General features: G+C 46.8%; 1 protein-coding gene across 1 annotated transcript in view; it reads left to right on the top strand.

Moving 5' to 3' along the window:
* LOC147684182 (cytochrome P450 2J2-like) overlaps positions 1 to 17,405 on the top strand; it is an 88,059-nt gene that overhangs the window by 47,114 nt on the left and 23,540 nt on the right. The window contains exon 6 of the mRNA XM_086944595.1: positions 9,756 to 9,903. Coding sequence (XP_086800721.1) covers positions 9,756 to 9,903 — 148 coding nt within the window. The remainder of the gene's footprint in view (positions 1 to 9,755; positions 9,904 to 17,405) is intronic.

Genomic DNA, 17,405 nt, shown 5'->3' with positions numbered 1-17,405 from the left:
TGCTGTGTTTTGCTCGGAAGCCAGATTGTGAGGAGTCGAGGGATTTGTTGGCTTCGAGAAAGGCGGCGAGCTGGTTGTTGACAGCTTTCTCGATTACTTTGGCCGGGAATGGAAGGAGCGAAATGGGGCGGTAATTTTTGAGTTCGGTGGGGTCCGCTGTGGGTTTTTTCAGAAGGGCGGTGAGTTCAGCGTGTTTCCAGTTTTCCGGGAAGGTGGCGGAGTTGAAGGAGCAGTTGATGACGTCTCGGAGGTGCGGTGCTATGACGGAGTCTGCTTTGTTGAAGATGTGGTGAGGACATGGGTCTGTGGGTGATCCTGAGTGGATGGAGTTCATCAGGCGGATGGTGTCCTCAGTGGAGATTGGGTTCCAGTCGTTAAGGGTGTTCACGGGGGGAGAATGTGCAGCATATGGTTGGGTGGGTTGGTCTCCAGTTTGGTTGTCGAAGCTGTTGTGGATGTCTGCAATCTTGTTGTGGAAGAATGAGGCTAGGGAGTCGCAGAGGGCTTGAGAGGGTGTGATGTCGTTGGAGTTGGCCGAGGGATTGGAAAATTCCTTGACGATGTTGAAAAGTTCCTTGCTGTTGTGGGCGTTGTTGTCAAGTCGATCCTTGAATGCTGTTTTCTTGGCCTTGCGGATTAGTTGGTGGTGAGTGCGGGTGGCGTTTTTGAAGGCGTCCTTGGTGCTAGTGGTTGGGTCTTTTTTCCAGGCCTTTTCAAGGGAGCGGCAGAGTTTCTTGGACTTAAGATCATCGTTGAACCATGAGGCCTTCTTGTTGCCAGGTTTGCTTTGACGTTTTTTCAGTGGTGCTAAGGTGTCGGCGGTGTTGGATAACCATAGGGTGAAGTTGGCGGCGGCTTGGTCTGGGTTGGAAGAGTGGGCTGGGGTGTTTAGAAGGAGCGATGAGGAGATCTGGTCGGTGGTGATTTTGTTCCAGTTTCTTTGCAGAGTTGGTTGGAGGTGGTTGGTGGGTTTTGGCTTGTTGTAGGTGAAGTGAACGCAGCTGTGGTCAGTCCAGATGAGATCCGTAGTGTGGCTGAAGGAGACATGATTGCTGGAGGTGAAGATGGGGTCGAGTGTGTGACCTGCGATGTGGGTGGGGGAAGTGACCAGTTGTTTAAGTCCGAGGTTGGAGAGGTTGTCCAAGAGGGTGGTGGTGTTGCGGTCGTTGATCTTTTCAAGGTGAAAGTTGAGGTCTCCCAGAAGGATGTAGTCTTTGGAGGGGAGCGCGTGTGGAGTGATGAAGTCCGTGATGTCCTCACTGAATTTTGCGCGGGGTCCTGGTGGTCTGTAGAGGAGGGTGCCTCTGAGTGTGGTCTTGGGGTCGATGTGGATCTGGAAGTGAAGGTGTTCGGAGTTGGCGAGGTTGGCGTCAGAGCTGGTTGAGATGCGGATTGATTTCTTATGGACGATAGCGATTCCTCCTCCTGTGTGGCCGGTACGGTCTTTGCGAGTGATCTTATAGTCTTCAGGGATGGCAATGGTGATGTCTGGGGCGGAGGAAGCGTTCATCCATGTTTCCGTTAGGAAGGCGATGTCTGGAGAGATGGTGTCTAGTAGATTCCATAGGTCAATGGCGTGTCTGTGGACCGAGCGGGTGTTGAGAAGGATGCATTGTAGGTGGTTGGGGTCGGGAATCTGTGGTGTGGTCGTAGCGGAGATGTTGTCGGTGCCGCTGAATTTGCAGGAGTAGCAGGAGAAAGGTCCATGGGTGTGTCCAGGAGCAGCTTGGACGCAGTTGGGGGCACGACCGGGGTTAAGGGCTAGGAGGGTGGCGGCATCGTAGGTAATGCGAGAGGGCTGGGCAGCGCGAGGGCCAGGGGGTATGGCGCTGGGCGCGGTCCAGGCGCGGACGGGCGTAGACGGGCTTACCTTTGGCGCACCTTCGGCGCGGATTGGGCGCGGTCGCTGCGCATGAACGCTGCGCGCGGGAACTACTGTCATATATGGATAGTGAAGGGGGAGGGGCGAGGGCGGCTCAGCTGGGAGGCGGGGCGGGCTGCGCACGACAACGACAAACAAAATGGAGGAGGGGGGAGCACAACAGAGCGCTTGGGGAGAACGCGCTAATGCAGCATAAAAGTAAAATCACAATCAGGTTAAAGCGCCTACAGAGCAAAGCGGCAGCCAGGCACAGCTGAAGGCTGAAATCACGAAGCAAATTCGGCAAGAGCGCTAATGCAGCATAAAAGTACAATCACAATTAGGTTAAAGCGCCTACAGAGCAAAGCGGCAGGCAGGCACAGCTGAAGGCTGAAATCACGAAGCAAATTCCGCAAGAGCGCTGCTAACGATACCAGTGAGGCGCTAGGGGCACTGGGAGCGACCACTCCGGCCAAAGCGTTGAGCGAGTCACAGCGCTTCCAGGTCGGGAAGCGTCGTTTGTAGTCTGTGGGAGGGCGGCTCACCTGGGAGGCGGGGCGGGCTGCGCACGACAACAACAAACAAAATGGAGGAGGGGGGAGCACAACAGAGCGCTTGGGGAGAACGCGCTAATGCAGCATAAAAGTAAAATCACAATCAGGTTAAAGCGCCTACAGAGCAAAGCGGCAGCCAGGCACAGCTGAAGGCTGAAATCACGAAGCAAATTCGGCAAGAGCGCTAATGCAGCATAAAAGTACAATCACAATTAGGTTAAAGCGCCTACAGAGCAAAGCGGCAGCCAGGCACAGCTGAAGGCTGAAATCACGAAGCAAATTCGGCAAGAGCGCTGCTAACGATACCAGTGAGGCGCTAGGGGCACTGGGAGCGACCACTCCAGCCGACACGTGTTTTATCGCTCACGGGAATCTTCAGGGCTCGAACGCTACTGTATACGCAAAGGAGGTAGCTCTGCCGGTGATGGAGTCACGGAGTTCCTGGTACCGATACCAGGAACTCCGTGACCAGGGAGATCTAGATGCTGGTGCGCAATTCGCGTTTTTCGTCTTGCATCACGTCTGCTACACTACAATATGGATACTCTACAATTTTACAACAAAATAGAAACGGATTGAACTCACGACTTTGTGACCTTCCTCATTGTTCTACTTTTACTTGTATTGGTCAAGGGCCCCACCGGGTCGGAAGTATCACCGGCAGAGCGACCTCCTTTGCGTATACAGTAGCGTTCGAGCCCTGAAGATTCGCGTGAGCGATGAAACACTTGTCGGCTGGCTGCTGTTTCTATGTCAAGAAACTAAAGAACTGAGGATTTCAGTCTACACAAGACTCCTTCGTCATTCTGCTACCTTACCCTTTGCATTTTGTACTTATCCAATGATATGACGATTGTTTGTACTTTCGAATGTGTGTGCATAGGGTATTTTGTTTCTTGTGTTTCAAAACATGACTGGTGAAATTCAGTGGTTTTACACGTTTGAGCTAGAAACATACCTTGGGCCAGATTTAAATTTTGGCGGATATGGTACTCCATTGCAAATGTGAAGGACCCACATGCCTCATTTAGAGACAGGCGGACCTTAAGTTGCCGGTTGACGCAGACCCCGTTGGAGTAGAGGCCAAGGAAATTATACAGCCAAACTTAATTTTGGATTTTGGATTCCCTGTGTAATGTCTTTCTTTTCCAGTGTGTCACTGCAACGGAAAAACTGAAGTTGAGGGGCAGAAAAAAAACTCAGAAGTTTGCCTCAGAAAAACAAAAACTTTTGTATGGTTTGAGTCAAAACTGATGGCAGTCGTCCAGAAAATCTTTCCTACATTGAAAGCCACAGCTTTGACTTCCCGTCCTCTAAATCTTAAATAAGGCCCTCCGTTTTTAACTGTTGTTTTATAGCTAGATAGGTAAATAGATAGATAGGTAAATAGATAGATAGGTAAATAGATAGATAGGTAGACAGACAGACAGACAGACAGACAGACAGACAGACAGACAGACAGACAGACAGACAGAAAGATAGATAGATAGATAGATAAATGGCTTTTTTGGTTGTACATATTATCCAGTTCATATAAAATAGTTTGGGTCTATGTAATATTTGTACAAGATAAACCTAAAAGAAATTCAGCGGTGTGCTGTACAGGGTCAAAGGAAAAGATTAACTCAAAGAATGATTGGAGATGTAGCTGGAGTCTGGCAGCTGAAGTGTACTGTCCCTGCATTGTTATGCAGTTTACTATTCTTTCTATGTGATAATTCAAATTAAAATACACATATTTGCCATTTCATATATGGTCTTTTTAAATCCAGAAGTGCATTGGAATAATGAGGATATGCCACCCGCTAATCCATCATGTACAGATCTAGTACATATTGGTATCAGATTTATGATATACAACTGATGAACACCAAACTATATGTTCATGAACTGAAGTTATAAAGGTAGTCCCTCTATTTACTATCCGAGTAACATATTGGGGCATTGTAAACTCTATTGACCGTATTCACAAATTAAATCCCTGGGAGTACATTCTGCACACATAGTTTAATGCCTATGTTTAGGTGTAAATCTATGCTTAAATGCAAGTTTTCTCATGGCAGAGATTTATGCCTAGTACTAAGAGTAAGGGTACCCGTGCCATTATATGAGGAAGGGGGACATGTAAAACTCATAATGAACCATAAAGTTGCTATAAGTAACTTCACAGGCATGTTTTAGGTGTAAATTGCCCAAATATATTTTTACGTAGTGTAGGCGGTGTTCCACCTACTGTATGTAGATGTTTGAATTGAAGAGAGTCGGGAAAGAGGTATCACAGAAGGAAATGTTACCTTCTAGAAACACATTTCTGCTGGGAGCACAGTAAGTGATCCAGACCTGTGTTGGCCATTCTGCCAGTACAGGCAAGAGGGCTGCTTTCAGAGCTGGGTGACATACGATGACCCAACCATGAAAATCTCCATAGCTCTATTATAGTAGCGGTCCCAGAATCATTAACTCCTTATATATGTGCAGTTTTCTACATGTAAGAAAGTGAATTTTAATTGGGATGGCTGGTAGTCTTCCACAAGAAATAAAGTCACTAACTTTTCAGGTCCAACACAAGGTTTCAGTAATTTAAAACTGAGCTCAACACCTGGTAGTGATGCCATAGAGCAGACAGGCTTAACATAGAGAAAATGTCTAAAACGTTTAGAAGTCCCAAAACAGTTAAAAAGTCAACCTAATAAAAATCCCACTCCAATTAATACAAATTTAAATTAGAGTAAACATTCATAAATAAAATGACAGCAAAAGGACAAAAATCCAATAAGGGGAACCTGAGATATGCATTTTTAACAATTTAGGGTCTTTGCGCATGGGTAAAGAAGTACAACTTCCCACACCCAGGCCACTGTCTGCTATTGGAGCAGTTTCACCCCTCATTAAGGTCAAGCACTGGATGGATAGCTGTTGTCAGGCTCATGCAAATTCACCTCCAGGAGCTCCAAGCAGGAAAAAGATAACTATCTAAACGTTAATTTTTCTAAATATTTATAAAAACTAACTTTACCATTATATTGGATTTTTAACACATTTTTAAATTAGTAGTTGAATAATTTTTCTTGCTGACTCCAAACCTGAGATTGTAGAATTAATCTGTCCTTTAGTTTTCTCATTGGACAGCCAGAACCTTCCACAGTAAAAATAGCTTTGGGGGGCTTGTCACTGCAGGGATATGGTAACATTACATTTTTATAAGTCCCACTTTTAATTACTATGCCCCCCTACCTTGTGGGCTACAAGGCTTACAAAGAAGTGACTTATTAATCACTCAAACCAAGCTTTTTCTGCGGTTAAAGGGATTATGTTGACTGGACGGGTGGCAGGTGTGAACATTAGCACTCAGGCTGCAAAGGTAGGCCTGAAGTTATGTTTTCCTTGTCACATTAATGGATTTCACAATAAGTGCTACAGTGCATAGGTGACATTTAGCTTTCCATGCCGTGGAGGTATTCAGCCACAAAATAGGGAGACCACGCAAAAAGGGCCATTTTCCCACAGTACAGTGTTGTACACTTTATTTAGAACAAATATAAGGATTCCCTTTTTATGTGTTTTAAGTAAAGAGACTGTATCTGAAGTTGTGATACAACATATGTCTCACTACCTATCCCTGGTTTGGATCCCCTAGAGATCTCAGTCTCTTTACTTAAAACACATGAAAAGGGAATCCTTATATTTGTTTTAGAGTACCTAACCCCTCCCTTTTCATAAAAGGGTTTCTCCTTTAAACTTTTTTGATTGGTACACTTTATTTAGATCTTCCTAGCCTATTGTAGGGCGCTGAAACATATTTTCAGAAGGGTAGCATACCACACAGTGACCGATTGCATGCTTGGCAGAGCATTGCATTTTTTGTGACCCTGTATCAGAAGCCTTTCTGTGATGCAGAAGTGACCAGACAGGTACTCTTTCCTTTCTTTTTTTTAAATATTTTAAAATCTTGGTTTATACAGGTGTCTGATGTATTTAAAGTAATATGACAACATTTTTACATTCATTTTATTTATTTATTTATTTATTTATTTAATTTGTACATTGTCTACATATTTTTACAATGTGATGTATATGTGTGTCTACAATGTGTCTAAATTCATATGACCATTTATTCATTTTTTTGCATGTCCAGTTTGGTGCTGGCAGTGTTATTCTCTGCCTCCTATCTGATTCCCTTAAAATACCACCGAAGTCCCAATTATGAGTCTGGTGGCTCACTATGAGGTGGATGGTCAGACCGCCCTGGGACCGCCGTTTTGCTGTGGTTAAAGGCCACAATATATGTCCCGCTGAGCATATTACGAGCTTCCCCTCCGCCGGCAGTGTCATGGAGGTTACTCCTTCATAAACACCATGGTGGAGAGGAAATGGTGCACACAGGGGGTCATAACATGTGCCCCCCTGTGTGCATGCCCACCAGTTCCTGAGCAGCATGGACATTCGAGTCCATGCCATGCAAGAACCTTGTTGTGTAGTGCCATTGCAGTGCCTTTTTCAAAGGAAATGCCACCTTTGAAAGAGGCACCTCTGTGGTACTGCCACGCCCCCTACCCTAATGACCACTTTTAAGTCTCAGGCTGGCAGGTGGTGCGGGGGCATGGCGTGGTTTACCGCCCGCTTCTGAGCCACTGAAACTCGCAATAGGCCCCTGAGTGTCTATGTGAGGTGTGTGACTTGCTCTAAATAATTAGCTGTAGAAAAATTGAGCCGGTTTCAACTTTGATACTATGGAGTATATGTAGATGTTACTTTAGTGTACTACAACTGAATTATTTTTAGTAGGTGTTTGTTTTGTATTTACCTCTCCCTCCCTGTGCTTCACCTACATTTTCCTTTTCTCTCTTCCCATTTTGTGGAAATTATCTCTTTTTTCTTGCTACTCCTCCTTCCCATTTCCACATTTGCGCCAAAATCACAAACCTACACGCACATGAGAAATAAGGCATGCATAGGTGGAGATTTCCACCTGTACCTATGTGAATTCCACTTAAAATACACGTAGTACTGCAGGAGTACTATTTCAGTACTCATAAATGCCTTCTATAATACATTATAGAATATTTGTTAAAATGTTGGTTACAGTCCACAATTGTATTATTTTTGCAAATTAATTTCGAGCAACTAAGAGATGGTTTCCCTTTGCACTACGTATGGGTGTTTTAAAAAAACTCACATCCACCATAGCAATTTATATACAGAAAGTGACATTCAGGAGATATCATTTATGATCTCAAAAGCCCTGTATGAGGCAGAAAAGTCTTCCTAACTCGTAAAAGTGATTTTGAGACTCTTTCTCAATCACACACTAGAGTTATGAGTCATGAGAATATGCATCATCATTTTGTGGCCACAATTGCGCGTCACAAACCATTGATCAGTTATTGATCCCTAGGATGTGGTAGTAACTGATTTGCAAAGGGGAAGCTATCCACAGGGGAAAGCCCCACTTTGGGAATAATGTCGGGGAGCCTTCGGAGGAGCAGTCAGGGGAACCCCGTATAGCTTTCCATAAATGAAACATAGAGAGTACTTGCCCATTCCATGGACAAATGGCACCTTTAAAATAATATTTTTAACTGTTGCGAATACAATTGCAGGGATGAAAGTCAGATGTCCTTGGCTAGCTAGTTAAGTCAAGACCATATTGATTGCAAGAAAACGTGGTAACATCAGACAGCCATTTTAAAAGCCATTACGAACTGTCTGCCATGCTGCAAAGCATCTGGTCAACAATGCATAGTCTTAGAGCCAGCTGCCGAGGGCTATGTTGGTTGTTAAAGGCCCTGAACCCGAGTGTCCTGTGCCTATAATGCAGGCAAGAGCCTTTAACAACCGGTATAGCACGAGGCAGAAGGGCTATAAGGCTATTAGAACATTCCATCCGTGAGGGTAGAATGTTCTAAATTAAAAAGGGAGAAATATAGAGACAAACATTGGAATGTTGGAAATCAAAGCTTATACCAGCCGTTATTAAACCTGAGCCACCCCATTGTCCTCAATGGAGCTCTCAATATTCCAATGTTCTAATATAGCCTTAGAGCTTGCCGTAGTGGGCTCTACCAGCCATTAAAGGCCTACTCCAGAGTAGCCTTTAACAAGAAAGTGGGCCTTTATGGAGGGCTCTAGGGCTATTAGAACATTCCGCCCCTAGAAGGTAGAATGTTCAAATTTGAGACAAAGCCCTCACGGAGCCGTGGGGGCTTGAAATACCCTTGGGTTCTGTGAGGCCTTTGTTAAGCATTGGCATGTTGATGCTCCGGGCTTCTACCAGCCGCTAGAAGCCCGTAGCACTCCATTGTTTTCAATGGAGTGCTCAACCTTCCAATGTTCTAATAAAAGTAATATTGCCGCAGGTTATGGGCAGGCACATAATAAAGTAAAAAACTAAAAAACATAACAAAGACACCGAAATTTAGTCAGCGGCCACACTGTTTTTCATGTAGTCTCCAACTGTTTCGCCTCTGCCATTTTGCTGAACTTTACCAAGCCGTAGAGCAGTGGCTGTGTTATAAGCCACTGAAGTAAATACAGTTCATAATGTACCATGAACAGCCACCGCTTTTGACAGTGAGGAAAAGAGGGTCGCTGCATTCCTTAACAATGTACAACACCCTCAAAGATGCACTTCTTAGATACTTATGGCCACATTTTTAATTTAGAGGACTAGCCTCTTTACAGAATGAGTGCCGAAGGCACCTGCTCCACCAAGCTGTGGTCCGCCAGAGCTGGCATAAGAGCGGGTATCATTTTTTCCACTGAAGTGACACCTCAAATGAAGAAGCTGCTCTACAGAAACACAATTTATCACTGGTCATACTATGGTGGACTGGTGGACAATCTGCACTTCTGTTTTTTTCTGAAGACCAACATGGGCCTGTCTTTGTCGAACCACCATGGTAGCCATAGTGATCGCAGAAACCACACTGGTGAGAATGGCATGGGAAGAGCTCCATACATTAAAGTTGATCCCTCAATTTTGTTTCCAATAGTGTCAAATGTAGTTTTCCCTTTGATGAGGCCAGCAATGGCTCCACTTTTACAAATGAATAGGAAAGACTTGGAGGACGACCCGCGGCTTCTGTTATGTGGGTGCATGAAATGTACCATCAATATGAGTATAAACTGGTCACTTTAAATCCACCATGCTGGACAGGCAAAATAATTGCTGTGGAAGTACATTTTTGTCCGAGCCAGTTCCCACAATGGGGGAGTGAGCTAACCCTGAAGACAAAATCCTTGACGTTTTGCCACACTGAACATGCTAAAATGCCTGAAATGTATTTATTCAGCAATATTCATGCTAATCATGTTAATAATCTCTTTCTTGACCTCTGCAGAACAAAGGTGAAGGTGACAAAGAATCTATATTTGATGATGCAAACCTGTTTCAGCTTGTGATCGATTTTTTCATTGCCGGCAGTGAGACTGTTACCACAGTTCTGATGTGGTGTCTCTTGTATATGATAAAGTATCCAGATATTCAAGGTGAGGCAATAAAATAACTCTTGATTTAATTTACACCAATTTTCTGAAGTGCCTGGCTGCAAATCCTAGGTCATATGTACCTGGACACGAGAACTGTGGTTGTTTGTAAACTTGAGGTATAAATGACAAAGAGTTTATTGTGACCTACTATTGTGGAACTCCTGTCTTACTCCTGAATTTCAATCATTAATAAGCCAAGAGTTGTAGTAAGCCATGGGTAAGCCAAGAGTTGTAGTAAGCCATGAATAAGCCAAGAGTTGTACTAAGCCATAAGTAAGCCAAGAGTTTTAGTAAGCCATGGATTAACCAAGAGTTGTAGTAAGCCATGAGTAAGCCAGATTTGAAATAAGCCATTAGAGCGTAGAGTTACAGTAAGCCAAGAGTTGCAGTAAGTCATAAGTAAGCCAAGAGTTGTACTAAGCCATAAGCAAGCAAAGAGTTGTAGCAAGCCATGGTTAAACCAAAAGTTGTACTTAGCCATAAGTAAGACAAAAGTTATAGCCCAGCTTCTTGAGGACTGCGAATAAGTATATCCATTCAATAGTATCAAACGCTATAGTGGCATCCAGTGACACCACGATCGCGTCTTCCTAGATTATGGCCAGTCGCCCCAGTACACTGTGCAATCTATGCAAATTTAGGGCTGTGTTCCGATGAGGCATAACGCCGGATTGGTCAGGGTGCACCAACTTACAAATAACCTGGTTGATCCGGGTTGCCTATAGCTTAGCAAGGATTTTAGGTTCACCAATTAAAAGGGAAATGGGCCTATAGGATGAGCATTTGTCTCTCTGGTTTCCCTTCCTTTTGTATGGTGACTAGCGTTGCTATTCTTTGGTCACGTGGAAGTTGGCCTCGATCTCTACTCACCACAAACATTTTTTTAAGGTGGGGTGCAAGTTTGTCAGGCTTAAGCTTGTGCAGCTCAATGGGTATTCCATTAAGGACCCAGGGCTTTGCCTGGCCGGAGGTTCTTAATTGCCTGAGATATTTCATCATTTGTTAGGGCACTGTCCAATGTTTGCCGTTCTTTGGCCGTAAGGGTAGGCAAGGCGATGTCCGCCAGGAATGTCATCGAGTCCTCCTCCAGTAAGTCAGAGCAGTGTTGGTAGACCACTTTGTAGTGATCTGCGAATACATTGGCTATATCCTGATGATGTGTTAGTACGTCACCTGCGTGACTTTTGAGTTCAGGTACTAGGCTATTCGTCCTCTATTTCCGGTCAAGCCATGCAATTAATTTGCCAGCTTTGTCTCCCTGGTCATATAGTCTGCCGTCCCTGGCTAAGGTTTTGGCCATGTCTGTTGCGACAACCTTGTACTTGGTTCTTTTCAGCAGTAAGTGATGATGGCTATCCTGGGCCTCCCCTGGAGCTTTAGGTTTAATCCACACAGACAACACAACAAGAATGCATTATTTAAACAAACAAACAAGGGGGAACAAGATTGACTATGCTATACCTGCAGGCACAGCAAATCTGGGATTGGGCTATTCAACGTCAGATAACTCTGACAGCAGTGCATGATCCAGGAGTGGCCAACATTCTAGCGGACTCATTGAGCAGGTCGATTACAACCAATCACAAATGGAAACTTCACCAATGAACGCTGGAGCACATCTTTCGTTTGTGGGGCAAACCACGTTTAGACCTTTTGCAACCAGTTGGAACCTTAAAATGCCAATTACTTGCCAGTTGGCTACCCCAACAGGTATCATAAGGGGATGCGTTTTTGATAAATTTGTCAAAGATTTATGCTTATGCTTTGTGAGAAGTTGGCCTGGTATATGATGTCCACTATTCTAGTGGGCACCTTGCACCAGTCCAAACGACCCTTATTGATGGTAGGTTGTAAAGTCAACCTTATAGAAAGCTATTCTAGTGGTAGCTGTGGAGAACAGCCTTCAGGCTAAGACTTAGAGGTGAGTTAAGCAAGTTTTTTTACCAGTTATAATCTCTTGAAAGATCAAATGAAAGCACACCACACAAGGTATATATCAAATATATATATGTATTTAATCTAAACACAACTCCTCTGGACTTTTTATGATTTCAGAGGTAAAAGTACAATACAAAGAACTTAATTAGCATACGATAAGTTGCACAGTATACGTATTGCCCTAGGGGCCTCACAAACCATATACTAAAATAGTTGTATAAGAACCACGTGAGGGATAGAAAGCAGGCCTAGGGCCTGTAGAACCACTGGGGCAACCAGGAACCACCCAAGGTAGGGACGCAGGAGGCCCACGGGGGACGCGTGCAGTGTCTAAACACAGCCGCGGATCATCATTGACTTTCCGTGGAGAATGAACAAGTTAAAATTTGAAAGAATAAGGGCACTTAGAGGTGAACGACGATGGAACCCTTTTAGACTAGGACACCAGAGTACTCGTGTTACCTCACCCAGGGAAGCCGGGTGCATAGGTGTCTTTTGGTGTCAGGTTTCGTCGTCGATTCCAATGGAAAGCTGCAAAGAAATGCTTCAGGTGACCAGAGGAAAAGTGTCCGGGTGGATCCAAGGGTGGATCGGAGATGTGAAGAACCTGAAAGCCGAGGGGACAGAGTATGGGTCATTAGCCAGTGACCAGGATGGCGAGGAGAAGATGCCAGCCAATATCGGGTGATTTCAGGTGAAAAAGGTGAAGCTTGACTCCTCAGCCACGAGGACCAGGAGGCGTCAACGACGACCAGGAGCTGGATTCGAGCTGTCCCACAAAGGATGTTGAGAGCTGTAGCGTCGGAATCTGGATTGGGCCCAACAAGCCGTGGCAACAGCAACCCACGCAAGATAACAAGCTTGGCTTCGGTTCAGACCAGCAAGGTCTGAGGGACTCCTCCTTTGGAGGAGAGTCAAAGCACATCTGGAGCAACTAGGAAAGCTCAAGGAACAAAGGATTGGCCTTCATAGGGGCTCGCTAGCCAACGGACTAGGAACCGTGAAGGCGCGTCAAGCTGAAATGCACAAAGCAGGCCCACTGAACACTCGTGGAGTGTAGGCCTCTGAGCTTTGGTGTAAAAGATGCTCTGGGCAGGGGCTTCAAATACCCCAATGCACAACTTCGGGATACCTCGGGAACTAGGTGCAGTAGCAAAAATGCAGGATGTCCAGGAGTTCCGGTCCCACGTCTCTCGTGTCAGCTACGGGTCTCAGCTTTGCTGGGATCTCGGGTCAGCCTCAGAGATGTCTGGAAGTCCATGTCCTGTGTTGCAGATTCTTTGGGATCCGGCGGGAGCCTCAAAAATGCAGACTGGCAAACATGCTGTTGGTGCCTGTTTGAACAGGGTGGTCACTCCTTGACCACAAGCGAGATTTCTTCCATCTTCCAGTCAATATGGAAGGTCACAGGTCCAAGATATATGTTGCAGAGATTCGTCCAGGGTAATCTAAAGTCCTAGGGACTGGGCTCCTATTCTTTTTTTTTTTTTTTAACCTTTATTTATGTTGCATGTAGTTACAGGTATGGGCCTACAGCCATCCCGGCCGGCCGCTAAGCAGAAGTAAAGCAAGCATTATGCGTGGTTAAAGCAGTGTGGCCCCCAGGGGAAAGGGTAACAGTGCGCGGCTTGTATTCATACACAACAGCTGAAAATCAGGATTAGAGAGGTTAATTTTTCAAATAAGAAACTAAGAAGGTGTCGCACAATCGTACACAGTCCCGCAACAATGTGCAAATCAGGATATCGGCAATCAGCAATGATACGAAGGAGTCATCGGGGGGGCAGAATACACAAAGCAGGAGAAAGGTGGGCACAGCCCCATCGGATAACAAACCTTACCCCCGCCCCTCAACACCAAACATATCGCAAAGAGCATGCGCGACGACGACACTAAAAAAGGAAAGAAAGACTAAAGGGCCATACAAACAAAGAACAAACAAACACCCATCCCACTACCCCCACCCTGCACACCCGCAGAAGGTCATGGCCTACCCCCCCAGCCGCGTGCCTGTCGCCCTAATGGAAACCCGAAATATAGAAAGAAAAGGAGAAAAGCGAAGAAAATAAGCGGAGGGGGGCCCTCATCGTGTCGCCCAGCCCCGCCCTTCACCCCTACACCACGGAAATCCCAGAGTGGAAGCAATACTATACTGGAGAATAACCAACCACTAGTATAAACACGATACAATATCAATTAAACATACCCACTGCACCGTCTAACAATAATAGCACCAATTGACATGACCCACATCATCCCTGACCCTGTCTAGCAGTAACACAGCCAGAAGTCCTCTCGTTGATCAATTTAGAACACAATCCTAAAAGTCCGTACAGTGCAAGTGGGTCCGGCTGGGATGCAACCACGGAAGAGTTCGATAATCCAAGCCCATCAAAGTGTAGACAGTCAAGAACAAATTATATCAACATCGGTCCCGGAAGATTCCCAAAGCTCACAGGCGACGACGCCAACCAGGAGAGGAAAGGCACACAATCCAGCCATCGCTGCAACACGACCATTCCATTCCAAAAAGAGAAACAGCACTCCATCTCCAGCCGCCGGCCAGGCAAATGTCCCAAGGTGACATCCAAATAAGCAATCGAGTCGGCCCGCACAGGAGCACGGACCTTAGGCGGTCCCCAGTGCCCACGTGAAGCCAAAGTTTCCTCCGGTGGGTCAGCAGCAAGTTCACCGGCAGTCCCGTGGAGTCGGGGCGTGGCCGCCAAGGACGGCGAAACAGCGATGGCGTCCATTCTTCCCCCAAGTCTCGGGCATGGCAAAGCATAGTTTCGTGCAAAACAGCTAGAGCAGCTATCACGTCCCGGGAAATGAACTCCTTTGTATGATGCGAGCATCTCAGCCCCACCTGCAGATCAGCAGTCCGATCTGGACTCGGGTCATAGAGAAATGCATCCGCCGCCATCTTGATCCAGCCGGCCCCGTCCCTCTTCACCACACTCAGGGACTAGGCCTCACCATGAGGAACGTGCTTCCAGGGCAAACAAACTGTGGGCGAGGCCCCAGAGAGGAGAGCCACCAAAAGGCTAAAGTCCCGGCCGGGAGCCTCCCGCCTATATCGGGGGTAGACCTTGGTTATGCCCGGGCAACAAAATTTGGGGATGGGGGGGGGGGGGCAAAAGTCAAGCGCCCCCTCCGGTCCAATGTCTCCCCACTGCTCCTCAAGAGTCGCCAACAAGCGGACCGGGTCTTCACCGCCAGAAGCGGTCTTTCACGTCAACGGCACCCAACGGCAGGCTCCTCGTGGCCATCAACAGCCGTCGATGCTACAGGCGTGGCCGAAGACCCCGCAGAGTCAACGCCCCGGTCTCGTAGCCGCTTAGGCCGCGGGGCAGACGGGGACTATTCAGAGGATCCGCTGCACACCGGAGCTCCGGGAACACGCGGTAGGTGTTCGTAGTTCTTCTCCTATCAAAATATGTTCTCTTAGATCAGGATAAGCGCCAGGATAGTCGTGTGGGGCGAAAGGGCTCACGGAGCCGAGCGACTATGCGGCCCTTTTGAATGCCTGCTTGGCTCCTCCCCCTGGGCTCCTATTCTTATAGTAAGTTTAGGGGTTGGACTAACTCTAGGGTCCAACGTATGGGAGGACCTGGGGAGGGGGTGATTACTCCCCTTTGTCCAGTTTGGCGCCAGAGCTGGGGCAGAGTACCCCAGCAACCGGTTTGAACTGGGAAATGCATGGAGCACCTTGTGTGCCCCAGACAGTGTCTGAAAAGCATTCACTGAATGCAACCCACCTTGCCCCAATACACTAAAGCCTGTCTGGGGAGGTGCTAGCAGCTCCCTGGACAGGAAACCTATTGTCCAGGCATCCCCTGCCGGAGTTTTATCCAGCAGCAGGAGTGCAGACTCGTGTCTGTGGCAGCAGCATCCATTTTGTGATGCTGGGGCTCTGTTTAACTTTAACCGGGTGTACCAGTGTGTACATGTCTTTTCCCTGTAGAAGGGTGGAATGCTACCCTGCCGCCAGAACTGGCGGGGGGTAGTATTCCAAAGTGTTTGACATCAACCACAACATGTTTTGATAAAGCCAAACCAAAGTTAGCTTTAACCGCGAGGATTATAATGCACTTAAGAGTATATGGTATGGCTATGAAATGAAATGAAAAGTAAATTTATAAAAGCGCGATTGCTGCCCGGGGGCGTCCAAGCGCTAGGAACCACCAGAAGCAGCCGGACAGAGATGCTAGCTGAGATTACTGAGGGAGGTTGAACAGGAATGTCTTTAACTGTTTTCGGAATAAAGACGGGTTGGGTTTAGATCTAAGATGAAGGGGGAGTGAATTCCAGGTTTTGGTGGCATTATAGGTGAACGTCCTGCCGCCAGACCTTGTCTTTTTTATTCTCGGAGCTATAGCCATAAAGGCCTGGCTCGATCGGAGGCTTCTGCTGGGTTGATAGTGTTTTACTAGGTCACGGGTGATCATAGGACCTGTGTCCCAGAAGGCCTGGTGGGCAATACACATGGCCTTGAAGAGGATCCTCTGACGCACTGGTAGCCAATGAAGGCTGATCAGTCCAGCTTTGGCTGATTGTCTGCATGGGAGCTGTAGCAGTGTGCGAGCCGCACAGTTCTGCACTGTCTGAAGTCTGCGCAAGGTGTACTCCGGAGCACCAAGGTAGAGGACATTGTTGAAGTCTAAGCTGGACTGTATCAAACCCTGGATGGCTACCTGCTTAGCCTCCATGGGTAGAAGGGGGAGGATTTTCTTTAACATCCTAAGAAGGCCAAAGCAGGTGGCCGAAAGTTTTGTAGCCTGGATGTTAAATGAAAGGGTCTTATCCAGCCACACTCCGAGGCTCTTAATGTTGTCCTTGGGTGCTGGGGGGGTGCCTAGACAGTGGGGCCACAGGGAGTTGAAAAAAGTGGGGTTAGAGGGGCCCAGGAGCATCAGCTCAGTTTTATCCCCATTGAGCTTGAGGGATGATGAAGACATCCAGCCCTTTACCTCCTCTAAGCACTTTCTAAGCCCGCCTGACAGTGGCATGTCGGCCTCCTGCGCCAATGAGACCACCAGCTGGGTGTCGTCCGCGTAAGAAATAATCTTAACCCCAAATGGACGGACAACCTCAGCCAGTGGCCTCATATAGATGTTGAAAAACGCAGGGCTTAAAGAGGAGCCTTGTGGGACTCCACACCTCAATGGTCTACTCATGGACACTGACTCTCCATCAAATACTTGAAAAGATCTGTCCCTCAAGAAGGACTCGAACCAGAGCCAGGCTTTATCCATTATTCCGACATTCGACAGGCAGTTCAGCAGGGTGTCGTGGCTGACCGTGTCGAATGCAGCACTAAGGTCAAGGAGAATCAGGGAATCTAGGATTTTTCTGGATTCCTTTGTGACTACAAGGAGGGCGGACTCAGTTCCGTGTTTGGGTCTAAAACCCGTCTGGGTGGAGTCTAACAGCTGGTTGTTTTCCAGGAAATTCACCAGTTGGAGGTTGATATATCTCTCCAGGATTTTACTCACCCAGGGAAGCAGGGAAATAGGCCGGTAGTTGCTAAAATCTGAGGGATCCAAATTGGGTTTCTTTAGCAG

The sequence above is a fragment of the Lissotriton vulgaris genome, chromosome 11 (assembly GCF_964263255.1).
Source record: "Lissotriton vulgaris chromosome 11, aLisVul1.2, whole genome shotgun sequence".
In the NCBI taxonomy this organism is placed as follows: domain Eukaryota; kingdom Metazoa; phylum Chordata; class Amphibia; order Caudata; family Salamandridae; genus Lissotriton; species Lissotriton vulgaris.
The sequence above is the reverse complement of the archived record's forward strand: the minus strand, read 5'-3'. Positions and strand labels throughout refer to the sequence as shown.